The following is a 27,993-nucleotide window of genomic DNA, read 5'->3' as shown; positions in this document are numbered from 1 at the left end:
TTTGTGACCACCTCTGCCCAGGGAACTGCCCAACCACACCTATCACTTCCCAGATACACAGCCCTGAGACTCAAGACTGTGGCTTCCTGGTGGCCACTTGTTGTCATGGATGAGCTGTAGATATACAACAGGCCTGCGGTGAGATGGAAAATAGGATTTATTGGAGGAAGCAGATAAGCTGTAGGCCAGGGGCATAAGTTATCTCTATTCAACAGGGATGACAGTTCTGTAGCCAGGTTGCTAGAAGAGGAGACCCTGCCACCACACTGCATGCTCCCTCCATTATTACAGGGTGAGGACAGGGACCTGCTGTCTGGGGGCGCAGCCTGGTTGGCATGCAGGAGGCTCTGCAGTCCCTGGCAGGTGTCTCTGTGCCCCTTGGAGGTCAGCTCAGCCAGGGGACCTTGGCAGGTTCTCTGCTAAGCTCCCAGGCGGAAGGAGGGCTGCATCTACCACTGCCTACTCTCTACTCTTGTGCGGTGGGCAAATGCAGGTGACCAGAGGGGCCCTGTGCAGCCCAAGTATCTGCCCAGTGCTGGCTGCCACTGCTGGGAGGGACACCTGCTATGGGAATTGTGCACACAGGATGGCAAATCCAACAAGAGTCTGCTCCACTGTGCTTGGGGCTGGCCACACCCTGTGGGCAACAGGCAGCCAGACCAGGAACTGCCAGCCCCACCAGTCCAGAAAAGACCTTGTGTGGCCTGTGCTGGCCTGGAAAGGATGCTCACCGGAAGGAGCAAAAGCCTCTGCCTGAGCTGGCCTAGTGGGTGGCATTTCATAGGGCCCATGGACCATACCTACTGCAAAGTCCTTGCAAAATTTGTGATCTGGTGCTTGTGGCTCTGGGTAGCAGAGTGTGGACAGGGTCTCTCTGCCCCATCCAGATGCCCCCTCCAGAGCTTTCTGTGCCCTGCGCTGCATCTCCCTGCCACCATGTGCCACCAGTTCTGGGTGCTATTTTTGCTGACACAGGGACACTGTCCAAGCACTGGGAGACCTCTGAGGAAATGGCTATCAATACTTGGGAAGAATGAAAGAACTTGTCAAGCAACTCTAGATAGGTGGAAAAATGCCTGCGTGGATGGGAAGCATCTGGATAGCAGCTGATGCCTCTCTGCGGCTCACACGGAGACATCTCACTGGGCCTCGCTCTCCGGCCTGGTCTCCTCGATGTTCCTGATGGCGAGGGGATGCATATGATTACAAAGAGTTAAACATGGTGGAAACAGATGACAGAAAAAGATAAGGACTCTTGGGATCCTTTTTCCTAGAGATAACTATCAGTCAGAGCATCTTTACACACACACACCAAGTTTTGTAAACCCAGGGCCTTGCACACCCTAGGCAAATGCTCTATCACTGAGCCCCCTCTCAGCCTGAATCCAGTTGGGCTTTTTGTTATTGTTCTTTTTTTTTTTTTTTTTTTTTAATCGGTACCGGGGATCAAACTCACAACTGCCTGCTTGCAAGGCAGGCACTTATGCCACTGAGCTAAATCCCCAGCCCCCTATTGTTCTTTTTTTGCAGTAGGGATCAAACCCAGGGCCTTTGCACTGAGCTATATTCCTGATCATTTAAGAAATTTTTATTTTTATTGAATTTTTTTAATACCAGAAATCAAACTCACGATCTTGAGATTGCTAGGCAGGCACTTGTGCTACTGTGCTATATCCCTGGCCAAAGTTTTGTTTTAAAAGCCAGGTATAATAGTGTACACTTGTAATCCCAGTATTCTCAGGAGCTAAGCCAGGAAGGCCACAAATCCAAGCTAGCCTGGGCAATTCAGCAGTTTAATGAAACCATGTCTCAAAATAAAAATAAAAGGGCTCCCTGTCTTTAAAAAAAAAAAAAAAGTGGGGCTGGGGATTTAGCTCAGTGGCATAAGTACCTGCCTTGCAAGTGTGTGATCGTGAGTTTGATCCCTGGTACCGATAAAAACGAAAAAGACAAAAAAAAAAAGTGGTGGGGAAAAAATGTGCTATTGATGTAACTAGTACTAGACTATCCAAGTGTTTGATCCAGTACTGCCAAAATAAACATTTAAAAACATATGCTTTTTTGAGGCAGGATCTTACCAAGTTGCTCACACTGGCCTCAGAATTGCAATCCTCCTGCCTCATCTTCTGGAGTAGCTGGAATCGTAGGCATGACATACCACACCTGGCTAAATTCAGGCTTTTATTGGAGATCAGTCCCAAGGGGATAGCATGCCTGGATGACTGGCAGCTGTCGCTGAAATTCTAGACTCTCAGAAGAAAAGCAGTATTCAGCAAACTTCCCAAATGAGGGAACAAGCCCCACCACTTAGGGACAGCACTGTGTCAACAGAGGGAAGTGTTTATACCAGGCTCCCTGATGCCAATGAAGTCCCTGTGTGAGCAGGCGTGTGTTGCATCAACTGGGTTTGGGATGTTAAGCCATTCTCCAGTTCCTGAGATAATCTCAGCTGGTCCTGGTGTATAAGCTTTTTTTAAAATTTGGATTCTGTTTGCTGGCCAAGGAGTTTGACTTCCATATTTCTAAGTAAACTGGTCTGTAGCTTTCTTTTCTTGTGATGCCTTTGCTTGGTTTTGGTGTCAGGGGAATACTGGCCTTACACAATGAGTTGGGAATTTCCTTCCTCTTATTGGAAAGCACCACTGTTAATTCCTTTTTGTTTGTTTTTTGAGACAGGCTATTGCTATGTAGTTCGGATTGGCCTTGGACTCACTGTATAGCCCAGGCTTGAAGTCACAGTGATCCTCCTTTTCCCTCAACTTCCCATGTGCTGAGATTACAGGCATACACCACCCAACTGCTTTTTTCGTTTTTTTGTCTTTTGAGATGGGATCTCACTACGTAGTTCAGGCTGGCCTTGAACTCACCATATAGCACAGACTGGCCTCTAACTTGCAGTGATCCTCCTGACTCAGCCTCCCTGGGATTACAGGCATGTGCCACCACATCTGGCTGATTCTAATAATCTGAGTCATGTCTCTTGCTAAATTTTTGGGTCAGTTTAGGTAAGACCTGTCAATTTTGTTGATCCTTTCAAAAACTGAATTTGGGTTTTACTATTTATTATTTTTACTCTAATATTTATTACCTTCTTTCCGCTTACTTTTGGTCTCACTTGCTCTCCTTTTTAAGTGTATCTCATGTAAACTGTTGATCTGGCCTCTTCCTCACTCCCCCTTACTACTTCTTTTGAGATACAGCCTTACTTATATAATCCAGGCAGGTCTCAAACTCATCCTCCTTCCTCAGTCTCCCTTTTTTGTTGTTCTTGTTGGTTTTTTTTAAGAGAGTCTTTCTGTGTAGTTCAAGCTTGAACTCAGTGTGTATCCTAGGCTGGCTCAAATTCATGCCAATCCTCCTGCCTCAGCCTCCCAACTGCCGGGAATATAGGCATGCACCACTGCTCATGGCTCATTTTCTCTTTTAATGTAAGTACTTATGGTTTTAAATTTTTCTCTAAGCACTTTTTTTCCCCTTTGGTGGTGGTACTAGAGATTAAACTTAAGGCCTTTACACTGAGTTACACTTCCAGCCTTTTTAGTTTTTATTTTTATTTATTTATTTTGGTACCAGGAATCAAATCAGGAGCTTGTGCTTGCCAGGCAGGCACTGTGCTGCTGAGCTATATTCCCAGCCCTTCCAGCTCTTTTAGTTAATTCATTTTTATTTTTATTATTATTTTGCAGTACTAGGAATTGAGCCTACAGCCAAGTGCTAAGCTGCATCCCAGCCCTTTTGATTTACTTATTTTTTGTTAAATTTTGAGGCATGTTCTCACAAAGTTGCTAAATTGCCCAGTGTGGGCTCAAACTCGAGCTCTTCCCACCTGTGCCTCTCAAGAGTGCTAGGGTTACAACCATGTACCACCATGCCTGGCTTCTAAGAACTGGTTTTGCTGCATCCCATAAATTTTGGTATTTTGCATATATTTTTAAAAATTTCTAATTTTGGGGGCTGGGGATTTAGCTTAGCGGCATAAGCACTTGCCTTACAAGTGTGTGGTCGTGAGTTCAATCCCTGGTACCGATAAAAAAGAAAAAGACAAAAAAAATTCTAATTTCAGGGCCGGGGATTTAGCTCAGAGGCATAAGCGCCTTGCAAGTGTGCAGTTGTGAGTTCGATTCCTGGTCCCCCCACCCCAAAAATTCTAATTTCCCATATGAAGAATTTTTGTTGTTGGTTTATTTTTTTTTTTTCTGAATGTGTTGTTTAATTTTCACATACTCATTTCCCAAATTTCTTGTTACTGATTTTTTGTGTGCCAGGAATAGAACTCCTCAGAGCCTTGAGCTTACTAGGCAAGTGTTGTGCTACTGAGCTACATCCCCAGCTTGTTACTGATTTCTAATGTTATTCCATTGTGGTCAGAAAACATACTTTGTATGATTTCAATCCTCTCAAATGTATGGAGACTTGTTCTAGGCCTAGACATGGTTTATCTTGGGGCATGTTCTATGTGTACTTGAGAAGAAATAAATTCTCCTGCTGCTGGTGGCTTCTTTCCTGCTCTCCCTTGCTCATTCACTTTAGGGGGAAAAGCTGCCACACCTGGGGACTCTGAGGAGCACTAAGAACAGTCCCATGTGTGAGGACCTGAGCCTGCAGCCCACAGCATGAATGAATGAGTCACCGCTGCTGCACTGGCCCCACTGGAGCTTTCAGACAGATGACTGTAGCCCTTGGCTTTCTTCGACCTCCTAAGAGATTCCAAGTCAGAATCACACAGTCCAACCACTCCTTACATCTCAACCCAGAAAAACTGAGACAATTACCCACAACTCTGCTGGCTTTCAGAACAAGTCTCGGTGCTCGGTTGAGCTTCAGGTAGAAGTTTTATCTTTTCTGAGGAAAAAATTGAAAACAGCAATTAAGAATTCTTTTGGTAGACAATCTTTCAATTATTTGTCAAAATGATGAAAACAAAAGCAAAAGGGGAGAATCTCAGTGTATGCGCTCTAGGCCTTTTAGAAAACATTAGGCATTGTCCCTTTGGCCACATATATGTGAATCTGTCAAAAGGGTGATATTACAGACATTGAAGAAATGAGTACTGTTGAAAATGAAAAATGAAATAGACGCAGTATACCAAACAATGAGATACAGCAAAACCAGTCCTTAGCAGCCAGGCATGGTGGCACATGCTTATAATCCTAGCACTCTTGAGAGGCACAGGCAAGAAGATCTTGAGTTTGAGCCCACACTGCTAAGGCAATTTAGCAACTCAGTAAGAACTTATATCAAAATTTAAATTAAGTAGTAAGCAACTAGGTGCTTACTACTTAGCTACAGGGCAAAAGTGAAACAGTGTACAGTGTTGGCACTGTAAACAAGCTACTTAAGGGCAAGATGCTTGCCAAGAGAATTAATGTGTGTGTGCTGAACATATTAAGGCCTCTTAAGAGCCCAGAGAGTCTCCTGAAACATGCAAAGCAAAGTGATCAGAAAAAGAAGAAAGCCATAAGAGAAAGGCTTATGGGTTCAGCTGAAGTGCTGGCCTGCCCCACCCACGTGAGCACACTGTAAGACCCCGGTGGGAAAGAGCCGGAATTCCTGGACCCATTCCCTGCAACTTCACAGCACAGACTGGGGGTGCAGCTCTGCACTTCAGTGCCTAGTGAGCAGCAAAGGTGTTCTGGGTTCAATTCATAGATCTGCTAAAAATTATATAGAGTTCTTTGAATTATGAGGGTGAAAATCACCTAAAGGTCATTTGTTTGTTTTTTGTGGGGGAGGGGCAGTTTTTGTATGTTTTTTAAAGACTGGATCACACTTAAATGGTTTAGAGTGGCCCTGAACTCACTATGTAACTCCAGCTGGCCTTAAACTCATACTGACCTTCCTAGCTGGGCCTCCTGAGTGCTGGGATTATAGGTGTGCACCCCTATGCTCAGCGTGTGTGTGTGTGTGTGTGTGTGTGTGTGTGTCCTCAGTACAAGCAAGTAAATACTTAAAGCTGGTTCTCACTGTACCTAGTTAGTTGTGTCATGTTTTTTCTCTTATGATTCGGTGTTTTTCTTGCTAAAATATGTGAAATGAATTACTGTGCAACAACTATTTACCCAATGATTAGAAAATGAGCAACTATTTATGAAGTAGTCATTCTAAGTCATCATGGAAAAAGATGAAAAGAAATGGAAGGTAATCAATGGTATTACAGTCAAGCTAGGAAGAATTCATCCTGAAAAATACATTATAGCTAGATTTTTTTTTTCTTTTTCGTTTTTATCGGTACCGGGGATGGAACTCAAGACTGCCTGCTTGCAAGGCAGACGCTTCTGCCGCTGAGCTAAATCCCCAGCCCCTATAGCTAGATTTTAAGGATCTGGAATTTTCCTTTAAAGCCCTGTACTTAGCATAAATTGTTCAAAGAACACACATACATATAGTGTGCTCTTTCTTTCTCTTTCTCTGCCAAAGCTAACTCAGCTAATGACACACCTTGTTAGAGATGACCTCAAGGCTCCTAACATAAACAGGCAGAGTAACTGACTGGGGGAATCACTGGGAATTCTAGTTTTCTAACATCCCCAAACTACCTGTACCAGGTAAAATAAGCTACTTGCTATCCTAAGAACCAGTCTTCGACCCTTGTCATAAGGAACTGGGAATCAACTCAGTGTCAAAGAAGGGACACCACCACTGTACCAAAGCTGCCTGTGACCTCACTTTTTGGTTAAGGCAGACTGAGTCTTTCTCATGAAAATTTGTTTCTAAAGGAGAAATAAAATATTTCCAGATTATTTTATATACCTTGGATTCATTTCTATTTTGCAATGCTCACAAGAACTAACAGGAGGCATACTTCCTACAAGCTGGTTTTACATTCGTTTATGTGAAAGGAATCAGCTTCAGTTCAACAAAACTAATTATTTGCAAACTTGATGTACGTGAGTGCATATGTGCACACGCATGCAAGCACAAACATCAGCATGTCCTTCTGGCATAGTCTCTCTTTTTCAGCGTATTTTCATGAGACAACAACCTAAGAAAAGTTAAGACATCTAGGGCTGGGGATTTAGCTCAGCAGGCATAAGCGCCCCAGGTCGTGAGTTTGATCCCTGATACCAAAAAAAAAGTTAAGACATCTGAGTATAAAAGCAAGGACAGGAACAGCAATTGAAATGGAAGCTGTTTTTAAGGATAGGCAAAATGTAGGTGTGGTTTCAGGTCACAGGAAGCAACTAGTGAGAAAGATAGGAATGTTCCTGAAAAGCAGAAGGGCCACATGAAGGTTCCTCAGGCACCAGGTCTGGGCTGGCAGACACCAAGACACCAATGATCTCATGTCTCCAGCCTCCGACACCCTCTCTGCCTGTGTGGTACCTGGGTTGGGGAGCCGTTCGCGTTGCCGTAGGGCCTCCAGGCCAGCCAGGTCAGGCTGGTGGCAGTGGCTGCGCATGACCATCACACGCCGGCCCTGGGTGATGGCGCGGCTGCGGCAGCCCAGCCGGGCCTGCTCCCGGCACATCCAGTACACCTTCTCTCCAGCAGCCTTCTCCTTCCGGTAGAGGAAGGACTCATACACCAGGAATTTGCCACCAAGGGATGTCCTCAGGAACTCCAGGGGCTGCTGAGGCTCTGCAGGGCAAAGTAATACAGTGAGTGGAGTACTAGAGCCCAGGTCTAGGTGTACCAGGAATGGTGGACTTTGTCCCCTCGGCCACAAGTTTCCCGCTCTGGTCCCTGCCCCTACCTTCTACTTCCTCCTTGGGGCCCTACACACAGAAGTCGCAAGCCCGCACCCAGGCACCTTCCACTGCAGATGGGCCTCCCTCAGCAAGGGCTCCAGTGTGGCCTGCTGCCACCGCAGCTCTGAGCCCTGCCCTGACCACTTGGACTCCATGCCCACCAGTGCTCACCCAGGACAGAAGCTGGGCCCCCAGAAGGCTGACCTGGTTTGTGCACCAGGGGCCTTCTGGCTCTCTGTCAACCCACCCAGAGGAGCCAGCTGGCAACCAAGCCAACTCTTGGGTTTTAAAGAAGTGGAACTAAAGCCGAGTGTGGTGGTAGCACGCCTGCAGTTCCAGCATTCTGGGAGACTGAGAGAGGAGCATCGAAAGCTGGAGTCCAGTCTAGCCAAGTGAGCAACTTAGAGAGTGTCTGTCTCAGAAAGCAAAAAATAAAAAGGGTTGGACATGTAGTTCAGTGCAAAGGCTGTAGATTACCACAAAAAAAAATTAAAAATAAAATAAGTAACTGAACTACAGGTCATGTGGTGGTGGGAATGTCATGGTAGGAGTGGGGTGACCAGAGAGAACCACATAAGAAAAGCAGGGAGCCAGGTGAGGTAAGTGCACGCCTGTAATCCCAGCACTCAGGAGGCTGAGGCAGGAGGATCACTGCGAATTTGAGGTAAGCCTAGGCTACAAAATAAACTCGAGGCCAAGATGAACTGCATAGCAAGACCCGGTCTCAACAAACAAACAAACAAAAAGCAGGGGACAGCATGGGGGCAGGGAGAGCAGACAGACAGTCCCAGTGGGGACAGAGGCTCTCCAAGGTCCAGGTCCCATTAACTGGTACTGAGAAGGGCTCCTGTAGCTGCCAATAATGCCACTCCTTACCCCTGTGCCCTTTTTCTACTGGTCTGAGCTGGTTTATTCTACCAGTGGCCACCTCGGACCAGTACCAGTGTTGCACATGACGGCTGCTGCCTTGGAGTCCACACCCAGGAGGGGATCAGGACCCAAGGCCTATGTGTCACCCATCACACCTGGGCCTTCCCACTGGGCCAGGTTGGGGAGGTGCTCCCGCTGCCGCAGGGCCTCCAGGCCCCCCAGGTCGGGCGGGTGGCAGTGCCTGCGCATGACCATCACACGCTGGCCCTGGGTGATGGCGCGGCTGCGGCAGCCCATGCGTGCCTGGTCCCGGCATGTCCAGTACACCTTGTCACTGGTAGCCTTCTCCCGCCTGTAGAGGAAGGACTCATACACCAGGAAGCTGCCCCCCAGCGGGGTTCGTATGAACTCGGGACCACCTGTAGAGACAAAGAGAGACAATCAGAGAGGAGGCCTCAGGAGGGAAGGAATAGAGGGGCACCCCTGTTCTGAAGAGATGAGAGCAGGCTCTCCCGCACTTCAAGCTTTGTATTTCTTATTCTCTATGAAAAGGCCCTGGGGCCAGGACACAGACCTCACATCCCTGCAACTTGGCTCAGGGGCTCCCTTTACTGAGGCTCAGAACTGGCCAAGCAAGGAGCCTGCAGGCAGAAGTGACCACAGTGGCTCACAGAACCCACATGAGGCAGCCCTGATGGGCAGGGGTATAGGCCGAGGGCTGAGGGAGCAGGCAGGAGGGGCACTACCCACTGGAATGTGATGAATGGAGTCTGGGAGGCTACTCCCTGCTGTCCAGAGAGGACCCTCTGTGTAGGGCGGGGGCCACACAGCAGTGACTGGAGATAAGCACTGAGATGGGAAACCCTGAAGGTAGATGTTCACAGAGCCGCCTAGAGAGGCAGGGAAGGTGAAGCAGGCAGAATCCAAGGCAGCAGCTGGGGGTGGGACCTTGCAGCACACAGGAGCACAGGGGTCAGGGGGCTGGCACACAGGGACAGCCAGCCAAGAAGTGGGGACAGCAGGCTGCGAGGAACAAGATACATGGCCATGGTGGTATGGTTCCCCACTTTCCACACTGTAGTCAAAGATCTGTAGGGGAATAAAAAAGTTGCATTGCACAAGGTCACAGATTTGGAGAGGACAGGACAGTGGCCAGAGATGCTGGAAGAATGAGTGGTGGCTCATAGACACGGCAAACTGAGAACTCAGTCAGCCTGGGCAGGAAGCAGCTGAGAGGCCAGGGCCTAGCGACAGGAGGACCCTGTGCGGACCCTACACAGGAGACTGGAGGATGAAGGGCTATGAGACAGGTGAATGCCCTGGCAAGCAAGGGGACCATGGCCAGCTTCCCTTCACTAAGAATATGCTTACCCCATCCTTCAAGCTGAGGGTGAGGAGGTAAGATCATGGGAGCGAAAGCTTAAAAACATACACGGGCCAGGCATGGTCACTGTAATCCCAGCACTAAGGAGGCTGAGACAGGAGGATTGCTCTGAGTTCAAAGCCAGGCTTGGACTATATAGCCAGACCCTGACTTAGAAAAAACCCATAACACCCCCCTGCAAAGGGATAGGGGTATAGCTCCGTGTCATAAATGCCTGCCTGGGAAGCACAAAGTCCTGAGTTTGATTGCTGGTACCAAAACACAACACAACACAACAAAATTTAAATGGGAGGAAAAGAAAACAAAGCTTAGAAAAATCTCAGATAGTACTGCAAAAATGATCAGTCATCCCAGGAGAATCAACATCAGAGTAACAGGGGTCACAGAGACAGATAAGGATGTTATGGAGTGATGCAAGGAGATGCTTTGTGCTGCTGGCTGTGATGGCACACACCTGTAATCTCAGCACTCAGGAGGTTAAGGCAGGAGGATCGCCCAAGTTTGAAGCCAGCCTGGACTACACAGAGAGTTTGAGACCATCCTCAACTACACGGCAAGACCTGGTCTAAAAAAAAGAGGATACTCTGTGCTGAAGGAACAAGCTGAGCCGTGAACCCCTACAGCCTGGCACTCCAGGGGTGCACAGGAGGAGCCACATCCAGAAGCAGCAGCAGGATCAGCTGCGCTGTCCTAGAACAGGCTGAGCCATTCCAGAAGGATGCATTACAGTCTGGACAGTCACCAAAACCCCAGACAGGGAGGGTCACAGTGGTCCCTCCCAGGTTCATGGTTCAGGAGGGACCTCCTCAACTTCAAGACACGAGAGAACCAAGAAGAAGAAAGGCAGAGAAGCAGAGTTTGGTGCAGAGCCCTTGGGGTGGTGGCTGGGCCTCACCCAGTCCAGGCCAGGCTGCAGCAGGGACCAGAAGGCTGCTACTGCAAGACCAAGAGCTGTTTTGATGTGACTGCGTGAGATGGGAGTAAACACCAACAGGTCCTCAGAAAACTGGGCAACAAAGTGGCTGCTGGACCCCAGAGAAAACTAAGAGCCAAGCAGGGAAGGAAATGGAACTTCCTTCCAAGCAGTACACTCTCAGCAAAACAGTGAGATTTCTATGACAAAGTGAAAACACAACCTGTGCAACAAGTACGAATCTCATCCTTACTTTTTCTGACTGGAATTCAACAGGCAACAAAGAAATGGAAAACTAGTTAATAGCCACAAAAACACATTTTTAAACTGGGTAAGGGACGGGGGAGACACCTGTAATCTGAGCACTCTAAGAGGCTGAGGCAGGAGAATTGCTAATTTGAGTTCAGTCTATGCAATTTAGCAAGACCTGCCTCAAAATAAAAATTGTTTCAAAACGACAGTGGATGTAGCTCTGTGTGAAGGCCCTGGGTTCAATTCCAAGTACTGTGCACCCCGGCCCCCGCAAGACAGAAAGGGAGAGTGTGATCACAAGTATCCTAAGAAACAAGAGAAACTGCTCAGAGTGGCAACTTGTGGGGTAGGAAGAAGAGAAGAGGGTAAGGCTGGGCATCTGGGTACCTCATGGTGCTGTGCAATGAAAAATGACTCAAGTGACGCCAAAAACTCAGGACAGGAAGCCTTAGGAGAGGTAAGCGCCTGTGGACACAACGAACAGCTGGCAAGGTGAGGGGCCCTGCTTCCTCTCCCCAGCCACAGGGGGGCAGGAACGTGACCCTCAGAACCGCCAGGCACATTCCTGACCTGGGGGACTGAGCTGGGCAGAGCTGAGTGGTGGCACAGGGGCAGGTGGCCATGGAGAAGGCTGGGGGAGAACCTGGCTCCAAATAAATCTGACTTCCTCCCTCAGTCCAGATGGTGAGTCTTCTGTCAGCCAGAATCAGCACCCATACCCAGTGAGGACGAGGACCCAACCTCACACACTCAGCTTCCTGGGGAAGCACGGTAAACTCTTAAAAGGACAGAAGGAAAGAAAGAAGGAACAAATCTGGGTTCCTCAGGAGATTAGGGTGCAGGCTGGTTGAGGAAGGGGTGAGGAGGGTGTGGGAAAGCAGGGTACACATGTGAGCTGAGGTGTAGAGGCCAGGTAGGAAGGTCAGAATAAGACCGTGGCTCTTTCTAGAATGTTCACAGGAGGTCAGGTGAAAGGCTGTAGGGTCTCCCCACATACCTAGGCTCTCTCGATGAGTGGGGCTCGGGTGTTTGTCCCGTTGCCGGAGGGTTTCCAGGCCCAAGAGGTCGGGTGGGTGGCAGTGGGCACGCATCACTGTCACCTGCCGGCCCTGGGTGATGGCGCGGCTGCGGCAGCCCATGCGAGCTTGGTCCCGGCACGTCCAGTACACCTTGTCCCCCGCGGCCTTCTCCCGCCTGTACAGGAAGGACTCATACACCAGGAAGCTGCCCCCCAGTGGGGTTCGTATGAACTCGGGACCACCTGTAGAGATAAAGAGAGACAATCAGAGAGGAGCAGGGCCAGATGGTGGAGATGAGGTTGAGGAGTGTGGGGTGGCTTGGCAGATAGACGTCCCACAGCCCTCAGATAGGACCTGAGGCAGAAAGCCCCCAATGACAATGGCTCACCGAGATCTGCATCCTGGTCTTCTTCAGGAGGTCCTTGTAGGGCTTGGATCTGGGCAGAGACCTTTGCTTTTTTTCTGGGCCGGGACTTGGTGACAGTAGGAGCACCTGGCCCCTGGTGACAGACTGGACTGTGTATGCCTTGGGACAACTTGTTTGCGTAGCCCCCAGGGCCAGCTGGTGTGGCTTTCTCCTGCTGCCGCCGTGCCTGCAAGCCCTCCATGTCAGGTGAGTGGCAGTGGCTACGCATCACCGTCACGCGCTGCCCCTGGGTGATGGCGCGGCTGCGGCAGCCATGCAGTGCATGGTCCCGGCATGTCCAGTAAACCTTGTCACCCACAACCTTCTCCCGCTTGTACAGGAAGGACTGGTGCACAAGGAAGCTGCCCCCGTAGCATGTCCTCAGGAACTCCAGGCCTGGAGGCAGGCCTGCAGGGAGCAATCAGGGTGGTCAGGACCCAGCAGGCAGGGCAGGAGGGCCCAGGGCAGAGTTGGAGACTGGCCGGTGCTTTTCTCCGGTGCAGCAGCCTCTGACGGAGGTGTTCTCCCGCCCCCACCCCAGCCAGGCATCTGTGCCCTGTAGGTCTGCGCCCCAGCAGACAGCCAGGGAGGACCCAACTCCCTTTCAGGGGTTAAACACCATGCATATCCAAGGTAACACTGGACGAGCTGAGCTGGCAGGAGGTTTCCAGTCACTCTTGACCATATCTTTTATACTTTGTTTAAAATTTTCATCTATTTTTTGAATAATACACACATACTGCTATAAAACTAAATGCAACTAGAGGGTCTGAAGTGAAAAAGAAAAAAAGGCTCTCCTGCCCCATCCCTTTCCCCAGCCCAGCATCGTTTCATGCTTAAATCCAGATCCCAGCTGAGTAAAGAGCAGTGTCCCATAGGTTTAAGATTAATGGGACATGTTTCAAAGTTATTGTGACCCTGAGCATACACTTAGTTTTGTTTTGAGACAGAGTTTCTCTACATAGTTCAGGCTGGCCTTAAACTCATAGCAATTTTCCTGCCTTAGCTTCCTGAGTGCTCACAGATGGTGTCATCATGCCTAGTTTGAGCATTTTTTATCCTTGAGTGCAATTTGTTTTTCTTACAAGGGATTGAACTCAGGGCCATCACATTAAGCTACATCCCCAGCCTTTTTAAAATTTATTTTTATATTTTGACATAGGGTCTTGCTAAGTCAAGATGGACTCAAACTTCCACTTATCTTGCCTGAGGCTCACAGAGTGCTGGCATTACAGGTGTGCACCACCATGCCCAGCTTCCCTGAGAACGTTTTAATACAAGACGTGGAAGCCCTCCATTTCTATTCTGGCATGAAGAAAGCCTGTGGGTTCCCACTGTCCTAGGGGGGCAGGGGTGGCATGTACTCACCCAGGCCCCGGGTACGGCGTTTCTTGAACGGCAAGCTCAGCAGGGACAGGGTCTGAGACACCTGGTTCTGCTCTGGGGCTGGATTGTTCTGTACCTGCTGGGGTGTAGGCTCTGGTTCCTTAGGGTACAGCCATGGGCTCACTTCCTTGAGCAGCTCCTCCACTGGGCCTCCAGGGTCCTCAGGATCCTGGGGATCCCTCAAGCTCTCTGGCAAGGCGGAGTCAGGCAGCTTTTGTTTTTGGCGCCGGGCCTCTAGGCCCTTTTCATCTGGTGGGTGGCAGTGGTCCCTCATCACTGTAGCCTTCGTGCCACGGGTGATGGCCCGGCCCCGGCAGCCCAGCTCAGCATGCTGGCGGCACTTCCAGTACACCTTGTCCCCCACAGCCTTCTCTTGCTTGTAAAGGAAAGACTGTAGGACAAGGAGGCGACCCCCAAATGGGGTCTTCAGGAACTCCAGGGGCTGGGAGACTGTGGGGACAAAGAGAAAGCTGGGTTAGCTGCCTGGGAGCAAAAGCCAGTGAGTGCCATGAGTCCCAGAGTGGGGCAGGTCATTGTGGGCAGGGAATCTCCTCTGATTCCTGGCTGCCAGGCAAGAAGCCCAGACTCTTGAGGCTGGTTTTATGTGGAGAGGAGATGTTTTAAGGAGCTGAAGGAATTCTGGACATCACTTCAATTCCCATGAGCTCCGAGGGGATGCAATGCCCAGCAGGGAGGTGCTACACTAGGCAGGATGACATCAGGCAAGGAACATCTTGGCCTGGGGTGAGGCCAAGATTAGAGACCATGAGCCTTCCTGCAAGAAGGGCTGGCACTTAAGAGGTCACCCTGCTAGACTAGGGGTGCACAGGCTCATGTCTCATCATGCAGATCCACCAAGGGAGTAGAGCCTGTTGTAGCTTGGCATACCTGACGCCATCTTAAGCCCTGCATTTAACTAATGCCCTGTATTCAGGAAAATAGAAAGCTACTCAGGGTATAAGTCTCATGAGAAAAGCACAATGCACTGTACTACTGGAGAAAAATTAACCTGCTCAACAAAAGCAGCAGGATACAGATGTCAACTAAAAATTAATGAAAGATTTGAGCTAAATTGTTTCCAACAGGATGTCTTTTATGATTTGTCTCTTTTAAAAACTCTGTAACTAGCCAGGTGTGGTGGCTCATGCCTATAATCCCAGCACTTGGGAGGCTGAGGCAGGAGGATGGTTGTGAGTTCAAGACTAGCCTGGGCTACAAAGTAAGCTCAAGGACAGCCTGAACTGTGAAGCGAGACACTGTCTCAAAAAGACAAAAACAAAACAAAACAAAAACCCCAAAACATAAACTCTGTAACTTTCTAGTTCAGTGCCACTTGTTTGGACCCTAACCCGGGGTGTGTGTGGGGGTCTGTATATGAGTGATCTTGAGCTCAGTTAATTAAATTCTAAATTTATCAGTTTGGCTGCTTGGATTCCTATATGGTTGTTTACAAACCCACCTCAGGGCCAAGTGGCAGCTCAGATGTCTCACCTGTCTCCAGCTTACTGCGCTTCAGCCCCGAGGACCACCGGTGTGGCTGCACTGCCTGGACCTGCCCTTCAGCTGGCAGGATCTGGAGGGTGCTGGACAGGGTGGAGGGGTCAGCCATCTCCAAGGAGATGATACAATGTACTTCTGTGGGATCAGAGCCCACCTCGTTCCCCTCCTGGTCTGCTGCTGTCAGCAGGACCAGATTGGAGAACTCCTGGGGCTCGCTGGGGTCTGCCAGGACTACATCCATGCTGGGCTCTGGGGATGGCTCTTGGGCAGCCTTCATGCTCTCGCCCTCCTGCTCACTGGGCTCAGGCAGGGGCATCCCGGGACCCTCAGTTCGCACTCAGCCCTGAGAGACGAGTTTCTCCTCCCTGGCCTGGAATTTGCCAATCTGGACTCCGTCCTAAGGGAGAAGACAAAAACCTTAGTTAGTGGAGAAGCTGTTGGGCTTGGGGCTTAGAAATGGACCTGGGTTGGAGGTGGGTCAGATGGGCCACCTCAGGATCCTTGAGGCTCAGGCTGTGAAGGAACCTGACAGAACTAGAGTTCCTGAGCTGATGTTTCTGCTCTGTTGCTCCTCTTTCAGGGCCTTGCAGACATCACCTCTCTGTCTGGGCCTCACCTTCGCCATTTATCAACTGTGCTCAGTGATGAGGGGCTGGCAGGTGACAATATACTAGCAACTGACCTTCTACCTATGGAGCCTCATCTAAACCCAACACAGAGGTGATGTCCTTATCCACTCTTTCCTTTAACTTCCAGCCCCTGGGATATGAGCAGGCCATTCATTTGGGCCCCCTTTACTGATAAGGACATGGAGATACATTCACCGTGTATATTTAAACCCCATTTTCTGTTCACACCCCTGGGGACTTGCCTGTGCTCTATACATTTCACTTGGATGCTGTGAAAAGCCAATCCTTATCCTAGTCTGGAGGCTGCAGGCCTGCCCAGCCCTTGGGAGACAACACAGCCTGGCAAAGAATGGCCGCCTGCTTGAGCTGTTGCTGGTGTGACCTCAGTCAGGCAGACAGGGCTGTGAATGGGCTGGAGGACCCCTCAAGGTCACTGGGGGCTGCCAGGCTTCCAGCCTGGAAATGGTGCCAATGCAGGTGGCTGGCTGTTGGTGGGTCTTCACACTTCTCAGTAGGCGCCCTAAACAAGACTGCAGTCCTCCTGACATTTTTGGCCTCTTTACATGGAACTGTTGCTCCCACAAGTTCTGTGGCTCTAAGTCCCATGCCCATCCCCCATGTTCCCTATCTGTGTTCCCTGACCTCACAATCTACAGTTAGCTCCCCTAAGGCCTGGTCAGCTCCAGGAATGGGGTCCCTATAGCTTTCTTGGCAGCAGCAAGGTGCTCCTCAGCAAAGAAATCTTCGGCAACTGGCAAGTGATTGAAGCTCTGGCCCAGCATCTGGACAAGCCAACCCCAGCGCCGCCAGTTCAGTGCTTTCCAGGCCCTGCCCATGTTGTCCCACAGGGCGATGAGGTGATGCTGGGAAATAGGGGCACTCAAGACAAAGGTCCCTTGAGGGCACCTCCTAGGCAGGAAAGGTTTACACTGCCAGCTCCACCCTGTGACACTGCGCCACAAACTGAGAGGCCTGGCACAAGTCCCTCTGTGGGCAGACCACTCTCTGGTTATCCACACCCTGTTCCCAGATGAGCAGGCACATCTGAGAGGTGTGGCTTTGGGGTTTCTGGACCCACCACTGCATCCTTCCATATCTCCATGCATCTCTGCTCTCTGGACCCAGAAACACCTCCACCAGTCCAGGCCAGGCTGCATCCTGAGTCGTCCTGTTCCTCAGACACTCAGCTTCCCGCAGGTCACCAGGTGCGAGGGAAGGCTGGTGTGGCTCTCTGCAGCCACCTTTGTCTCAGATCATCAGGCTTGAAGCCTGGCCTCCAACAGGCGCGGCTCTTCTCTAAATCAAGGCTGGCACAACCAAAGATGCCCACATTCACATGCAGCTGCACCAGGCCCAGCTGAAAGCAAATAGTGCCATCCTTTCAACCAAAATTTCTATTTTTAAAATTTCAAGGCAGGTGTACACCTGTAATGCTAGCACTCCAGAAAGTTGAGGCAAGAGGGCCTCAAGTTACCCAACCTGAGCAACTTAGCCACTTAGTGAGATCCTGTTTCAAAATAAAAATTTTTTAAAGAGAGGGAGGCCAGGGATTTAGCTCAGTAGCCCTAAGTGCCTGCTTGGCAAACACGAGGTCATGACTTCAAACCCTGGTACAAAAAAAAAAAAAAAAAAAAAATATATATATATATATATACACACACATATATAAATATATATATATACATATATATGTATACATATATATATATATATATACATATATATATATAAATAATAAAAAGAGGGAGCTTAGGTCAGTGTGAACCCCTTGACTTCAAGCCTCAGCACCTTCCCCTCTGCACAGATGCACACATGTGCTTACACACACACAGAGACACAGATTCTAAGATTCACATACATCAACAAATATGCAAAAGCTCCAAAAGAACAGAAGGCCTGCCAAGTGCTGACCACAGTCTCATGGGAGGCTGGGGCCCTGCTACCAACTAGATTTGGACTTGATAAACTGTTCCCACTCTCATCATTAAAGGGCTGGGTGTGATAAACTGTCTAAATGAGCACAAGTCTACCCATTTAAGTATGCAGTCACCGCTGCAGAGTCACTACTGTGACTCTGAACTGGTCTCAATAGTCTGCTGTGCCCAACAATGCAGCAGGAAGAGGCTTACAAGCCCTTACATCATGGCTGAGAAAGAAGCTTTACAAAAGGCCACACACAGGTGCTGTGGTGCTGCCAGACCCTGAGGCGATCATCTGGTACTTTGTGGCTTGGCAGCCCCATTCCAGCTATGTAGACACTTGAAGAAGCCTGGGAAACCACAATGGGACCAGCCAGGTACCCAGAGCCCACAGCAATGGCTGGCTACTGTTATTGCGCATGTGCAATGCTGGGAATGGCAACAGGACTTCATACATGCTGGGCAAGCACTCTACCTCTTAGCTATATCCCCAGCCCGTAATTGTCTGACAGTTTCATTATCTTGCCAGGTTGGCTCTGAATTTGTGATCCTTTTACCTCTGCCTCCTAGTAACTAGGATTACAAATATGTGTCACCATGTCCAGCTAATTGGTGTTTCCTAAGGCAGGAAGACTAGACGTCATTTGTTACACAGAGGTAACAAAATACATAACTGATATATTTGGTGAATGACCAAACCTAGTGGGTTGATAGAATCATACAAATGGTTGGGACTTGCTGACATAAATGTATTCCAGAATACTATATTACACAAATGCAGATGACTACATATAAAGGACTTGTAACTGGATGAGGAAAACAAAAATATTAAGTATAAGAGATATTGAGTAAGAATTAGGCATTAAAAACAATGATAGCTGAGGATATAGCTCAGTGGCACAAGTGCCTACTGGCAAGCACAAGATTGAGTTTGAGCACTGGTACCAAAAACAAAACACAACAGTAGCCAGCTATGGTACTGTATATCTTTCTAACCAGCACTCTAGGAGTCTGAGGCAGGATGATTACAAATTCAAGCTCAGCCCAAGCAATTTAGTAACTTAGCAAAATAGTTTTTCTTTCTTTCTTTCTTTATTTATTTATTTTTGTGGTACCAGGGATCGGCCTCACAATCGCATACTTGCCAGGCAGGTGCTTATGCCACTGAGTTAAATCCCCAACCCAGCAAAATAGTTTTTTAAAAGGCTAGAAGATGCCTTGTGCTCTGGGTGAATGATTGGGGGGTGACGATACCCAAGGTATGTACCATTGTTGTCCCCTGATTGACATGTTTGGGAAAAATTAAAAACTGAAAAAATTTAAAAAGGCTGGAGCTGGGTATTGTGGTGTACCCTGTAATCCCAGTACTCGGGAGAGTGAGATGGGAAGATTACAAAGTCAAGTTCAACCTTAGCTACATAATAAATTCAAGGCCACCTGTCTCAAAAAAAAGGCAGGGGGTGTAGAGATGTAGCTCTATGTGAAGACCTGGGTTCAATCCCCAACACCTGAGAAAATAACTGCAACTCAAAGCAAGCACAAAAGACAAATACTATATGAGTCCACTTATATGCGATTCTTACAGAGATAGAAAGTAACATGATTTGTGTCAGGGGCTGGAGAGAATGGGGATTTGTTCTTCAGTGGGGACAGAATTGCAGTTGGAGAAGATGAAAAAGTCCTACTAGAAATAGCAAGAGTGATGGCTGCATGACAGTGAATATATGTTGCTGTAAAAATAATCAAGATGGTCTGGCATGGTGTTATACACCTTTAATTCAGCCACTTGGGAGGCTAAAGTAGGAAGATTATAAGTTTGATACCAACCAGAGCAACTTAGCAAGATCTTGTCTCAAATTTAAAAGGTAAGCTGGGGGTTTAGCTCAGTGGTCTAAGTGCCTGCCAGGCAAGTACGAGGTTGTGAGTTCAATCCCCAGTACCGCAAAAGAATAAAAAAAAATTTTTTTTAATTAAAAGGTAAAAAGGCCAGGGGGACGTGCAGCTCAATGGCAGAGCATCTGCCTGGCATATGCAAGGCCTTGGGCTCAATTCCCAGCACTAGGGAGAAAGAAGGAAAGGGAGAGAGAGCAAAGGAACAAACACAGGGAGGGAGAAGTGAAGATAGCAAATTTCATGGTATTTTTATTTTATCACATGCACAAAAACCACCTGTAATGCCCCATTTCCCTGGCACCACTGGTGAACATATTTCTGCACCAGGGATATAGCTCAGTGGCGTAAGTGCCTGCCTGTCAAGCACAGGGTTATGAGTTTGATTCCTGGTACAAAAAAAAAAAATTACATTTTCTCTTATTCACAATTTTTCCTTTTTGGATGGCCACCTGGTAAACTCATGGTCCTCCCTACTGCCCAGGTGAGCAGAGCACACATCTCTGCCCACTCAGAGGGCCAGGCTCTGTCCAGCCCCTCATCACATCCCCTGCCCCTTGCACCCTTTGTCCACCTTCACATCCTGTCCTCGCCACTCTCCAAACCTTCCCACCGCCTCCGTTGCTTTCCTTCCAATTGGATCATTAAAGAACTTAGGTCTTCTATATCCAAATAAAACAAAACCCTAATAAAAGTCCTCCTCTTAACTGCCTAACTTTGCGGGGAAGTCCACACTTTCTCTTATGAGTGTGGTTGTGGGGTACCTCACCCCCACCCCATGGACACCATCTTCCCACAGGGCACAGAGCATACTTGGTACTTGCTTGGTCACTCAATCGATCCTGTTCTCCCTCTGGCCTTCACAGACAAGTCCTGCCTGTGAGAGAATGGGTCATAGAAGGTGGCCTATCCACACAGCAGACAAAAAGCAATGAAGTCCTAATACACGCTTAGTCAAAGAAGCCAGTTACCAAAAACAAAGTACTATAGGAATCTACTCATAAAATGTTCAGAATGGGCTGATCTACACAGACTCAAAGCAGACAAGTGCTAAACAGAAATGTTGGGGAGCAGGACTTTTTTTAAATACTTTTTTCCTTCTTTTTTCTTCTTATCGGTACCAAGGATCGAACTCACGACCACCTGCTTGCAAGGCAGGTGCTTATGCCACTGAGCTAAATCACCAGCCCCTGGGTCAGGACGTTTTAATCAGACCAATGCCATGCCTATCCTGGGCACTCATCAACTTAGTGAGAACCTGTCTCAAAATGAAAAACAAAAAGGGCTGGGGCTATAGCTGATGGAAAAGTCCTGAAGTTCAACCTCCAGCACTGCACACACGTGCACCATGGTTGCAGCATTTTGCTACCAAAGACTAATGATGTGCAAGGCACAACACTAAGTGTTGGCAGTCACTTTTTTTAGTGCATTATTTCATTTTATCTTCTAAATAGCCTCATCAATTAGGTAGGTGTTCTTCATTTTAGAGAGAAGGAATCCAAGCCAGAGCCAGGCCAGAAAGGACAGTCACTACTCAAACCTTCAGTGTCTGCCTGTGGATTAAGCTCTTTTTTTCTTTTTTATGTACAGAGCAGGTTTATTCATAATAGCCCCAAACTAAGACAGAGTGTGATAGCACACCCCTGTAATGCTAGCACTTAGAAGGCTGAGGCAGGAGGATCGTCATGAGTTCGAGGCCAGCATGGGTTACATAGCAAGTTCAAGACCAATCTGGATTACATACTGAGACCCTGTCTCAAAAAAGAAAGAAAGAATCCAAAACTAGCAACTTTTAAAAAAAGGATACATACAATAATGCAGGTGAATCTCAAAATCATGCTAAGAGAAAGAAGCTAAACACAAAAAGCCTACATAATACATGTTTCCATTTAAATAAAACCTGGGAAGGAGAAACTATAGTGACAGCAGATCAGTGGGTGGCCAGCGGCTGGCGTGAAGAGAGGCTGACTACAAAGCAGCGTGAGGGAGCTTTCTGGGATAACAGAGATGGTTGATTTGATTACAGTGGTGGCTATGCTGCTGCAAACATCTGTTAAAATCAATCAAGGTATATAGTTAAAAGTGGTGACTCTCATTACAGTGAATGGTAAAGCATATTTTTTAGAAGCACAAATAAGACTCTCCCTGGACTATCACTCCAAAAACCATTTCTTTGCAGGGGATATAGCTCAGCAGAACAGCACCTGCCTGGCAAGTGCAAGGTGTAAGCTCGATCCCAGATACAAAAAACAAAAAAATATTTTCTTTACTCTGAGAAACATCCTTTTGCATCTTCCACAGAGTTTTATCAGATAAATGCTAACTACTACTGCAAATAGAGTCTACTTCAGGTTCTTGTTTCATATTCTGTCAAAAATACGAGGGGGAAAAAAAAAGCAGTATTTTTATATTACCTTACAGTATCCCGGCCCTTGGAGATCTTTTCACCAGAACACTGTACGTTGCTGTGTGTTACTCTAGCTCCTGGTAGTGTTCCACAGTATGGGCACCCCGCAGTTGGGCCATCTCCACATCACTCAACCATGCCTGCTGTTTGCAGCATACCAAGTCCCAGGAATACAATGAAATTCAAAACTGGACTTGTTTCTCATGCTTTGAGCAAGTAGACAGGGGAGATTGTCAATAACAACATTAAGAGCCAGGTGTGGTGGCGTATCCTGGCACTTGGGAGGCTGAGGCAGAGGCATCACCTCGAGTTTGAGGCCAGCCTGAAGTACACAGTGAGATCCTATCTCAAAAAACAAACTAACTAACCCCACAATTTAAATATGAAAACCTAACTACGAAGTGAGGTTACAATGCTTTGAACCTATGTAATAGATCTATTTGATCAAGTCACAAAAATACTTTTCAAGGGAAAACAACCTAGTTATAAAAGCTGGGTCAATATGGCATAACTAGCTTTAAGGCAGGGACTTGGGGGCACTACTAATCCTAAACCTCAGCAAGAGCAAGTGGAGGAAATACCTGAAAGGTAGTGAACTAATGGGGAAATTTCCTTTTTTTAAAAAAAATCTCACTTTTTACATGTATGCCTTATTTTGTAATTAGAAAAGTTCATATTTGAAATGAGAAAAATAAGTTCATAATTATATTTGAAGTTCATAATTATATTTGAATTGTATTACATTTGAGCCTGAGGAATAAATCTTTCATGCTTCTAGAAAAAAAGGGTTCAAGAAACCATGGTTTCCTCATTATTTGCTGTGTGACCCCAGCCTGCATACACCCCCACCCATGTACTGGGGATTGAAGCCAGGGCTTTTGCATTAGGCTACATCCTTTTTTTTTTTTTTTAAAAAAAAACATTTTCTGACATGATCTAACTTGTGATCCTCCTGTCTCAGCCTCCCAGAATGCTGGGGTTCCTGGTGCACTGGCTTGGGAATTCTGTCTTGACACTGGATGAAGCATCTTCACTATGACCTGGCAAGGAGGCCTAACACTTTAATAGGTCGCCAATTTCTCTGTTTGCTGGTCTGCTTTTAACTACAGTATTTACCTTGGGCCTAGGCTCTTATTGCCACCTGGCCAATATATGCAGCAATGTTTGGAGACAATTTTGGGACAGGATCTTGCTCTGGGTAGTCTCAAACTCACAATCCTCCTGCCTCAGCCTCCTAACAGCTGGTATTACAGGTGTGTTTTTGATCATTCAGCCAAATGGAAACTATGTGCTCCAGGGGAAAACAATGTACTGTGTAGAACACAGTCTTCTAAATTATCTGATTCTATTCTTCCATTAGCTTTGAATTACTTTTACAACTGTATAAATTATAGATAAATGGAATAAAAAAATCATTCTAGTGTATACGCAAGTAAATAAATTTTCCCTTTCCATGTAAGTAAATATGAATATGCCAATAAATTCTCCTGTTGTGAAAGGAATCAGTTTTGCCTCCATCTGCACATTAATTTAAAAATTCCTGTCTTACAGTTTTCTGGAATCTTCCTTGGATTCTCTTACACAGTAGTTATAAAATCTGACTGGTTGTCTAGCAACAGGTTAAGTAAAGTCTTTAGTATATATTCACTGTATATATTTAAAGTTTTATTTCCTTGGTTTAGTCTAAGACCATGTTTTTTTCAAATCATTTCATTTACTGGTCCTAAAATCATTAGATTCTAGTCATTAATTTCAAAAATTACATAGGAATTCAACTTGCTCTGGTGTAATAAAAGCATTATTTCATAAAACTTTTATATATATACATACATTTACTCCAGATGGATTTATTTTTTGTTACTATTGTTTTTGTCTTTTGAGAGAGGGTTTCACTATGCAATTCAGGCTGGCCTTGAACTCATTTTGTAGATCAGACTAGCCTCAAACTTCCAGCAATCGTCCTGCCTCAGCCTCCTGAGTTGCTGGGGTTACAGGTGTGTGACACCATTACCGTCTCTAGACTGATTTATTAAAGTACTTTTGACTTTGCTCATCGTTTTGAGAACTAATGTGTTCATATTGTAATATCCAACTTTCACTCAAAAAGTTGAGTGAACAGAATTATTTTCAGGTCAGGTGGATGTAAATGAGGTGTTCAAGAGTCTCAAAGAATCCAGACATGGTGGTACATATCTGTAATTCCAGCAAGTACTCTGGGAAGCTGACATAGGGGAACTGTAAGTTTCAGCCCAACCTGGGTAATATAGTGACTCAGTGAGACCTTATCTCAAAAATTAGGGAAAAACAATTTTTTAAAGGGTTGGAAATGTAACAGTGCAAAGGTTCTGAGTTCAACCCTTGGTACCACACATACATGCACACATGCACACAAATGTGCACACACACACACACACACACACACACACTGCACAATTATTGTTAAAGTTAATGGTTCATCACTCTCTCATCTTCTCCCTGCTCAGTCAAGTCACAGAGTAGGATGAGTGTAGCTCTAAGACTACTGGCTTGGCACTGCTACCCTGCTGGTGGTCATACAGGGCTCAGTACACAGGGTCCAAGAGCCACACATTATTAAGAACGTCAGAAAAAAAAAAAACAAAAAGAACGTCAGGAGGCTCCTAGGTACCCCAGGTCCAAGCTCTTAACTGCTGAGGTACTGAAAGACAGGACCTTTTGCTAGTGGAGCAAAAGAATTACCTTCATTTGCATGAGAGAACTACACCATCATCAACCCACCCCAGAGCTGGGGCTTGGGCTTGCTGTGTAGGCCTTAGACAAGTCCTGCAATTCCTCTGGCTGCTTTCGCCTCTGGCTGTGAAGGAGAAAAAGTGGCAAACAAGATATCGTGAGTGAAATTCTTCTACAATCTGTGAATTAGTCAAGACCAGTAGTTCTTTGTGCAGGCTCGGTAGGATCCTGAGCACTGAAAGAAGTGGAGGGAAGGCCCTGATGTCTAAAACCCTCCTGGATAATCCCAATGTTTCCCCCACCACAAAGTTTACAAGGCACTCTGCCTGATTTTCGAGCCCTCCTACAATTACATTTAGACACTGATGCCTGCAGCAGCAGTCACCCTCCCAGCAGTTTGTCCAGAAACTGCGTGCATGTAGCATTATTCCTGGTAGACGCTGGAGGTGCTGGTGATTCCCCAAAGATTGATTGACTACTCTAAAGCAGGATTTCCCCACCTTGACATCAGCGGCATTTTGATCTCAATATTTCCTTGTTCTGTTCATTGCAGGATGTTTAGCAACATCCTGGTCTTTACCTGTACATAGCTATCAGTATCACAATCATCCTTCCCCTGCCAGCCTTCCCAAATTCTGATGACTACTATTGCTAAAAGTCCCCTGAGGGGAAAAACTGCTTGAAAGCTACTGTTCCAAAGCAACTTAGAAATGCAGAGATACAAGCTGGGTATTCCTGCACACACCTATAATCTCAACATGAAGGAGACTGAGGCAGGAGGATCGCAACAAGTTTGAGCCAGGCTGCACTACACAGTGAGTTTAAGGCCAGCCTGAATGACAAAGTGACCCTGTCTCACAAGTGAATGAATGAATGAATGAATGAATGGCAAGGAGATTCCAGTTAATGAGATCACCCCGAGCCGTTGCTTTATAGCTTGAATAGTGAACGTTCCCCAAAGACTATCATGTTGCAGGTTTAGTCTCCAGGGTGACACTGCTGGGAGGTGGTGGGACCTTTAGAAAGTAGGCCTTGAGGAAGGTCCTTAGGTTACTGGGAGTATGCTCCTGAAGGGGACAGTAGGACCCCAGTCCCTCTCATTCTTTTGCTTTCTAGCCATGAGATAAGCAGGCTGCTTCACCATGTGTTCCTCTCCACTGCCACCTGGCACTGCTCTCAAAAGCCCAAAGTAGGGTCTGCCTGATGGTGGACTGGAATCTCCAAAACCAAAATAAACCTTTCTCTAATTATCACAGGTATTTTGTTACAGTGACAGAAAGCTGACTAAAGCCTCTGCCCCATCACCCTAAATCAGAATCCTGGCTTTTACTCCCCCTTTACCTCTCCTAATATGTCCTTCCATCTTGCTCCCTTCACATCTGATCACATTCATCTTCCATCTCCTTTCCTCTCCTGTCACTTCAGAACCTCCTTCCTTACTGCTGCTTCTTCACACCACACGGGCAAACTCAGCCTCTCCAGTCTCCCCAAGGAATAACCAACAGGTTATTCTTTCTAAAGCTTAACTCTCTCCATATCTCTCCTAATAAAAATTGTCTCCCTCTGCAGAGCTTTGCACACACTCAGCTCTGTATGAGCTCTGGTCCAGCTCCAGTCTCAATTTCTTCTACAAGTGGCATGTGGAAAAGGAACAAGACCAATCTAGCAGAATCACACCAGAAAGTCAAAATCAAACTCTAGAATTGATACTGGCCTTGGAAAGCAGAAATGTAAAAATAAAAATATACCTTGCTTTGCAATTAAAGTTTACAGTGATTATCTGATTGTGTGACAGTTCAGTATCCTCCAAGGTTTCAAGCTGCTAGACCATTCGGTGCCAAAAGCAAAAGCCTTCTGGAATGGAGTGAAATGAATGAGACTAGAGCTAGAATAGATCTGCGTCATGTGCACTGCGCTGCGTGTCTTCCTTTATAAACTTGTGGATCAGTAACTATATGTACAGGCACAGGGTATGCACCTTAAACATATTTCTCAGTGTGGGTTCAGTAAAAAAGTTTGGAAAGCATAATGGACAAATCTATTGAGTCAGAACTAGAAAGAGAGGAGAAATAACCAGCAAAAAGTGCAAGGTCACCGAGACCTCCGCATGCCCAGACCGGATGGGACTGGAAGGGTGCAGGACTGATGCACTCTGAGTGGGCAGACAAGGCGGGGTGGGAGGTCGGGGGAAAAGCCCGACGAATATGGGACTCCCCTATTTGGGGGTATTATAAGGCTCATTCAGTCCAGGGGTCGGGTGGGCTGCGGCAGGCGGAGCAAGGAAAAAGGAGAGGAGCTGCAGGTGGCCGACAGGGAAGTGGTCGGAGCCCGGGGCGCATTGTCGGATTTCCCCTTCTAGCACCAACCCGGGACCCGGGAGGGCCGGGCGAGGCGCGTCCGTCCACGCAGGACCCTCCCCGCCAGCGGGGCCCCGTCCTCACCGACGGCAGCGAGCCCTCCCTCTCCGGCGACGGAGCCGCAGCGGGTGCCTCAACCCCGGCTGCAGCAGCCGCAGGCATCGACCCGGCCGTCCAGGCCGCTCCAGCCACTACGACCCCGGCGCCCGCTCCCCACCCCCACCTGCCCCTTCAAGAGCGAGCCTCGTGCCCGCGCGCGCCCCGGCGAAGAGCCGGCCTCTTGCAACGCCCCGCGGGCTCCTGGCGAGCATGCGCAGCAAGGCCGCGGAGCCTTCCTGCGAGGCGCTCCTCCTGGTTTTCCTGCGCGGCACCGAGCGGACGAACTAGACCAATCGGCGTGAGGGGCGGGTACCTCTATCACAAAAGAGGCGGAACCAATCAGAGATAGGCAGTCGCGACCAGTGGCTGGCGGTGGCTGGATTTGGTGCTGGGACCCAGGATCGGGGCGTGGTGGAGGGCGCACGGCACACAAGGAGTCGGACCAAATGGACTTGATGTCCGCCCCAGGTCCGCCCAGGGTGACTGCGCTACCGAGTGGAGCGTGGGTTTACATGTGTCCTTACTTAGGCCCCGTGAGATAGGGGGAAAATTTTTTTTATGACTC

General features: G+C 47.7%; 1 protein-coding gene across 4 annotated transcripts; it reads right to left on the bottom strand.

Moving 5' to 3' along the window:
- Nucleotides 1-139: 139 nt before the first annotated feature.
- Nucleotides 140-27,677, bottom strand: Flywch1 (FLYWCH-type zinc finger 1). 4 transcript variants are annotated; one of them, XM_063226356.1, is made up of 11 exons: nt 27,414-27,552; nt 26,721-26,826; nt 24,982-25,096; nt 15,410-15,815; nt 13,901-14,368; nt 12,515-12,940; nt 12,105-12,368; nt 8,714-8,977; nt 7,324-7,578; nt 4,773-4,842; nt 140-1,179 (listed from the first exon to the last, which is right to left on the bottom strand). In XM_063226356.1, exons 4-11 carry the CDS (start codon nt 15,732-15,734, stop codon nt 1,140-1,142), a joined length of 2,112 nt encoding a protein of 703 aa, XP_063082426.1. In that variant the 5' UTR covers nt 15,735-15,815; nt 24,982-25,096; nt 26,721-26,826; nt 27,414-27,552; the 3' UTR covers nt 140-1,139. The 4 variants fall into 4 exon arrangements, with proteins under 4 accessions (XP_063082426.1, XP_063082427.1, XP_063082425.1 ...); XM_063226357.1 differs by lacking the exons at nt 26,721-26,826; nt 27,414-27,552 and adding an exon at nt 27,553-27,677; XM_063226355.1 differs by lacking the exon at nt 26,721-26,826 and having other exon boundaries at nt 27,414-27,553.
- Between the last annotated feature and the right edge of the window lie 316 nt (nt 27,678-27,993).

This window comes from Cavia porcellus, unplaced genomic scaffold (assembly GCF_034190915.1).
Source record: "Cavia porcellus strain 051 isolate PalLab524CR breed Dunkin Hartley unplaced genomic scaffold, mCavPor4.1 scaffold_16, whole genome shotgun sequence".
NCBI lineage: Eukaryota > Metazoa > Chordata > Mammalia > Rodentia > Caviidae > Cavia > Cavia porcellus.
This window is presented reverse-complemented; position numbering and strand designations above follow the sequence as displayed.

Excerpts from the sequence above, each read along its gene's own strand:
- Flywch1 (XM_063226357.1), bottom strand. The coding sequence starts at position 15,734 with ATGCCCCTGCCTGAGCCCAGTGAGCAGGAGGGCGAGAGCATGAAGGCT. Across the intron at positions 14,369-15,409 it reads GCGCAGTAAGCTGGAGACAG|TCTCCCAGCCCCTGGAGTTC; the intron begins GTGAGACATCTG and ends TTGTCCCCACAG. Across the intron at positions 12,941-13,900 it reads ACGCCGTACCCGGGGCCTGG|GCCTGCCTCCAGGCCTGGAG; the intron begins GTGAGTACATGC and ends TGCTCCCTGCAG.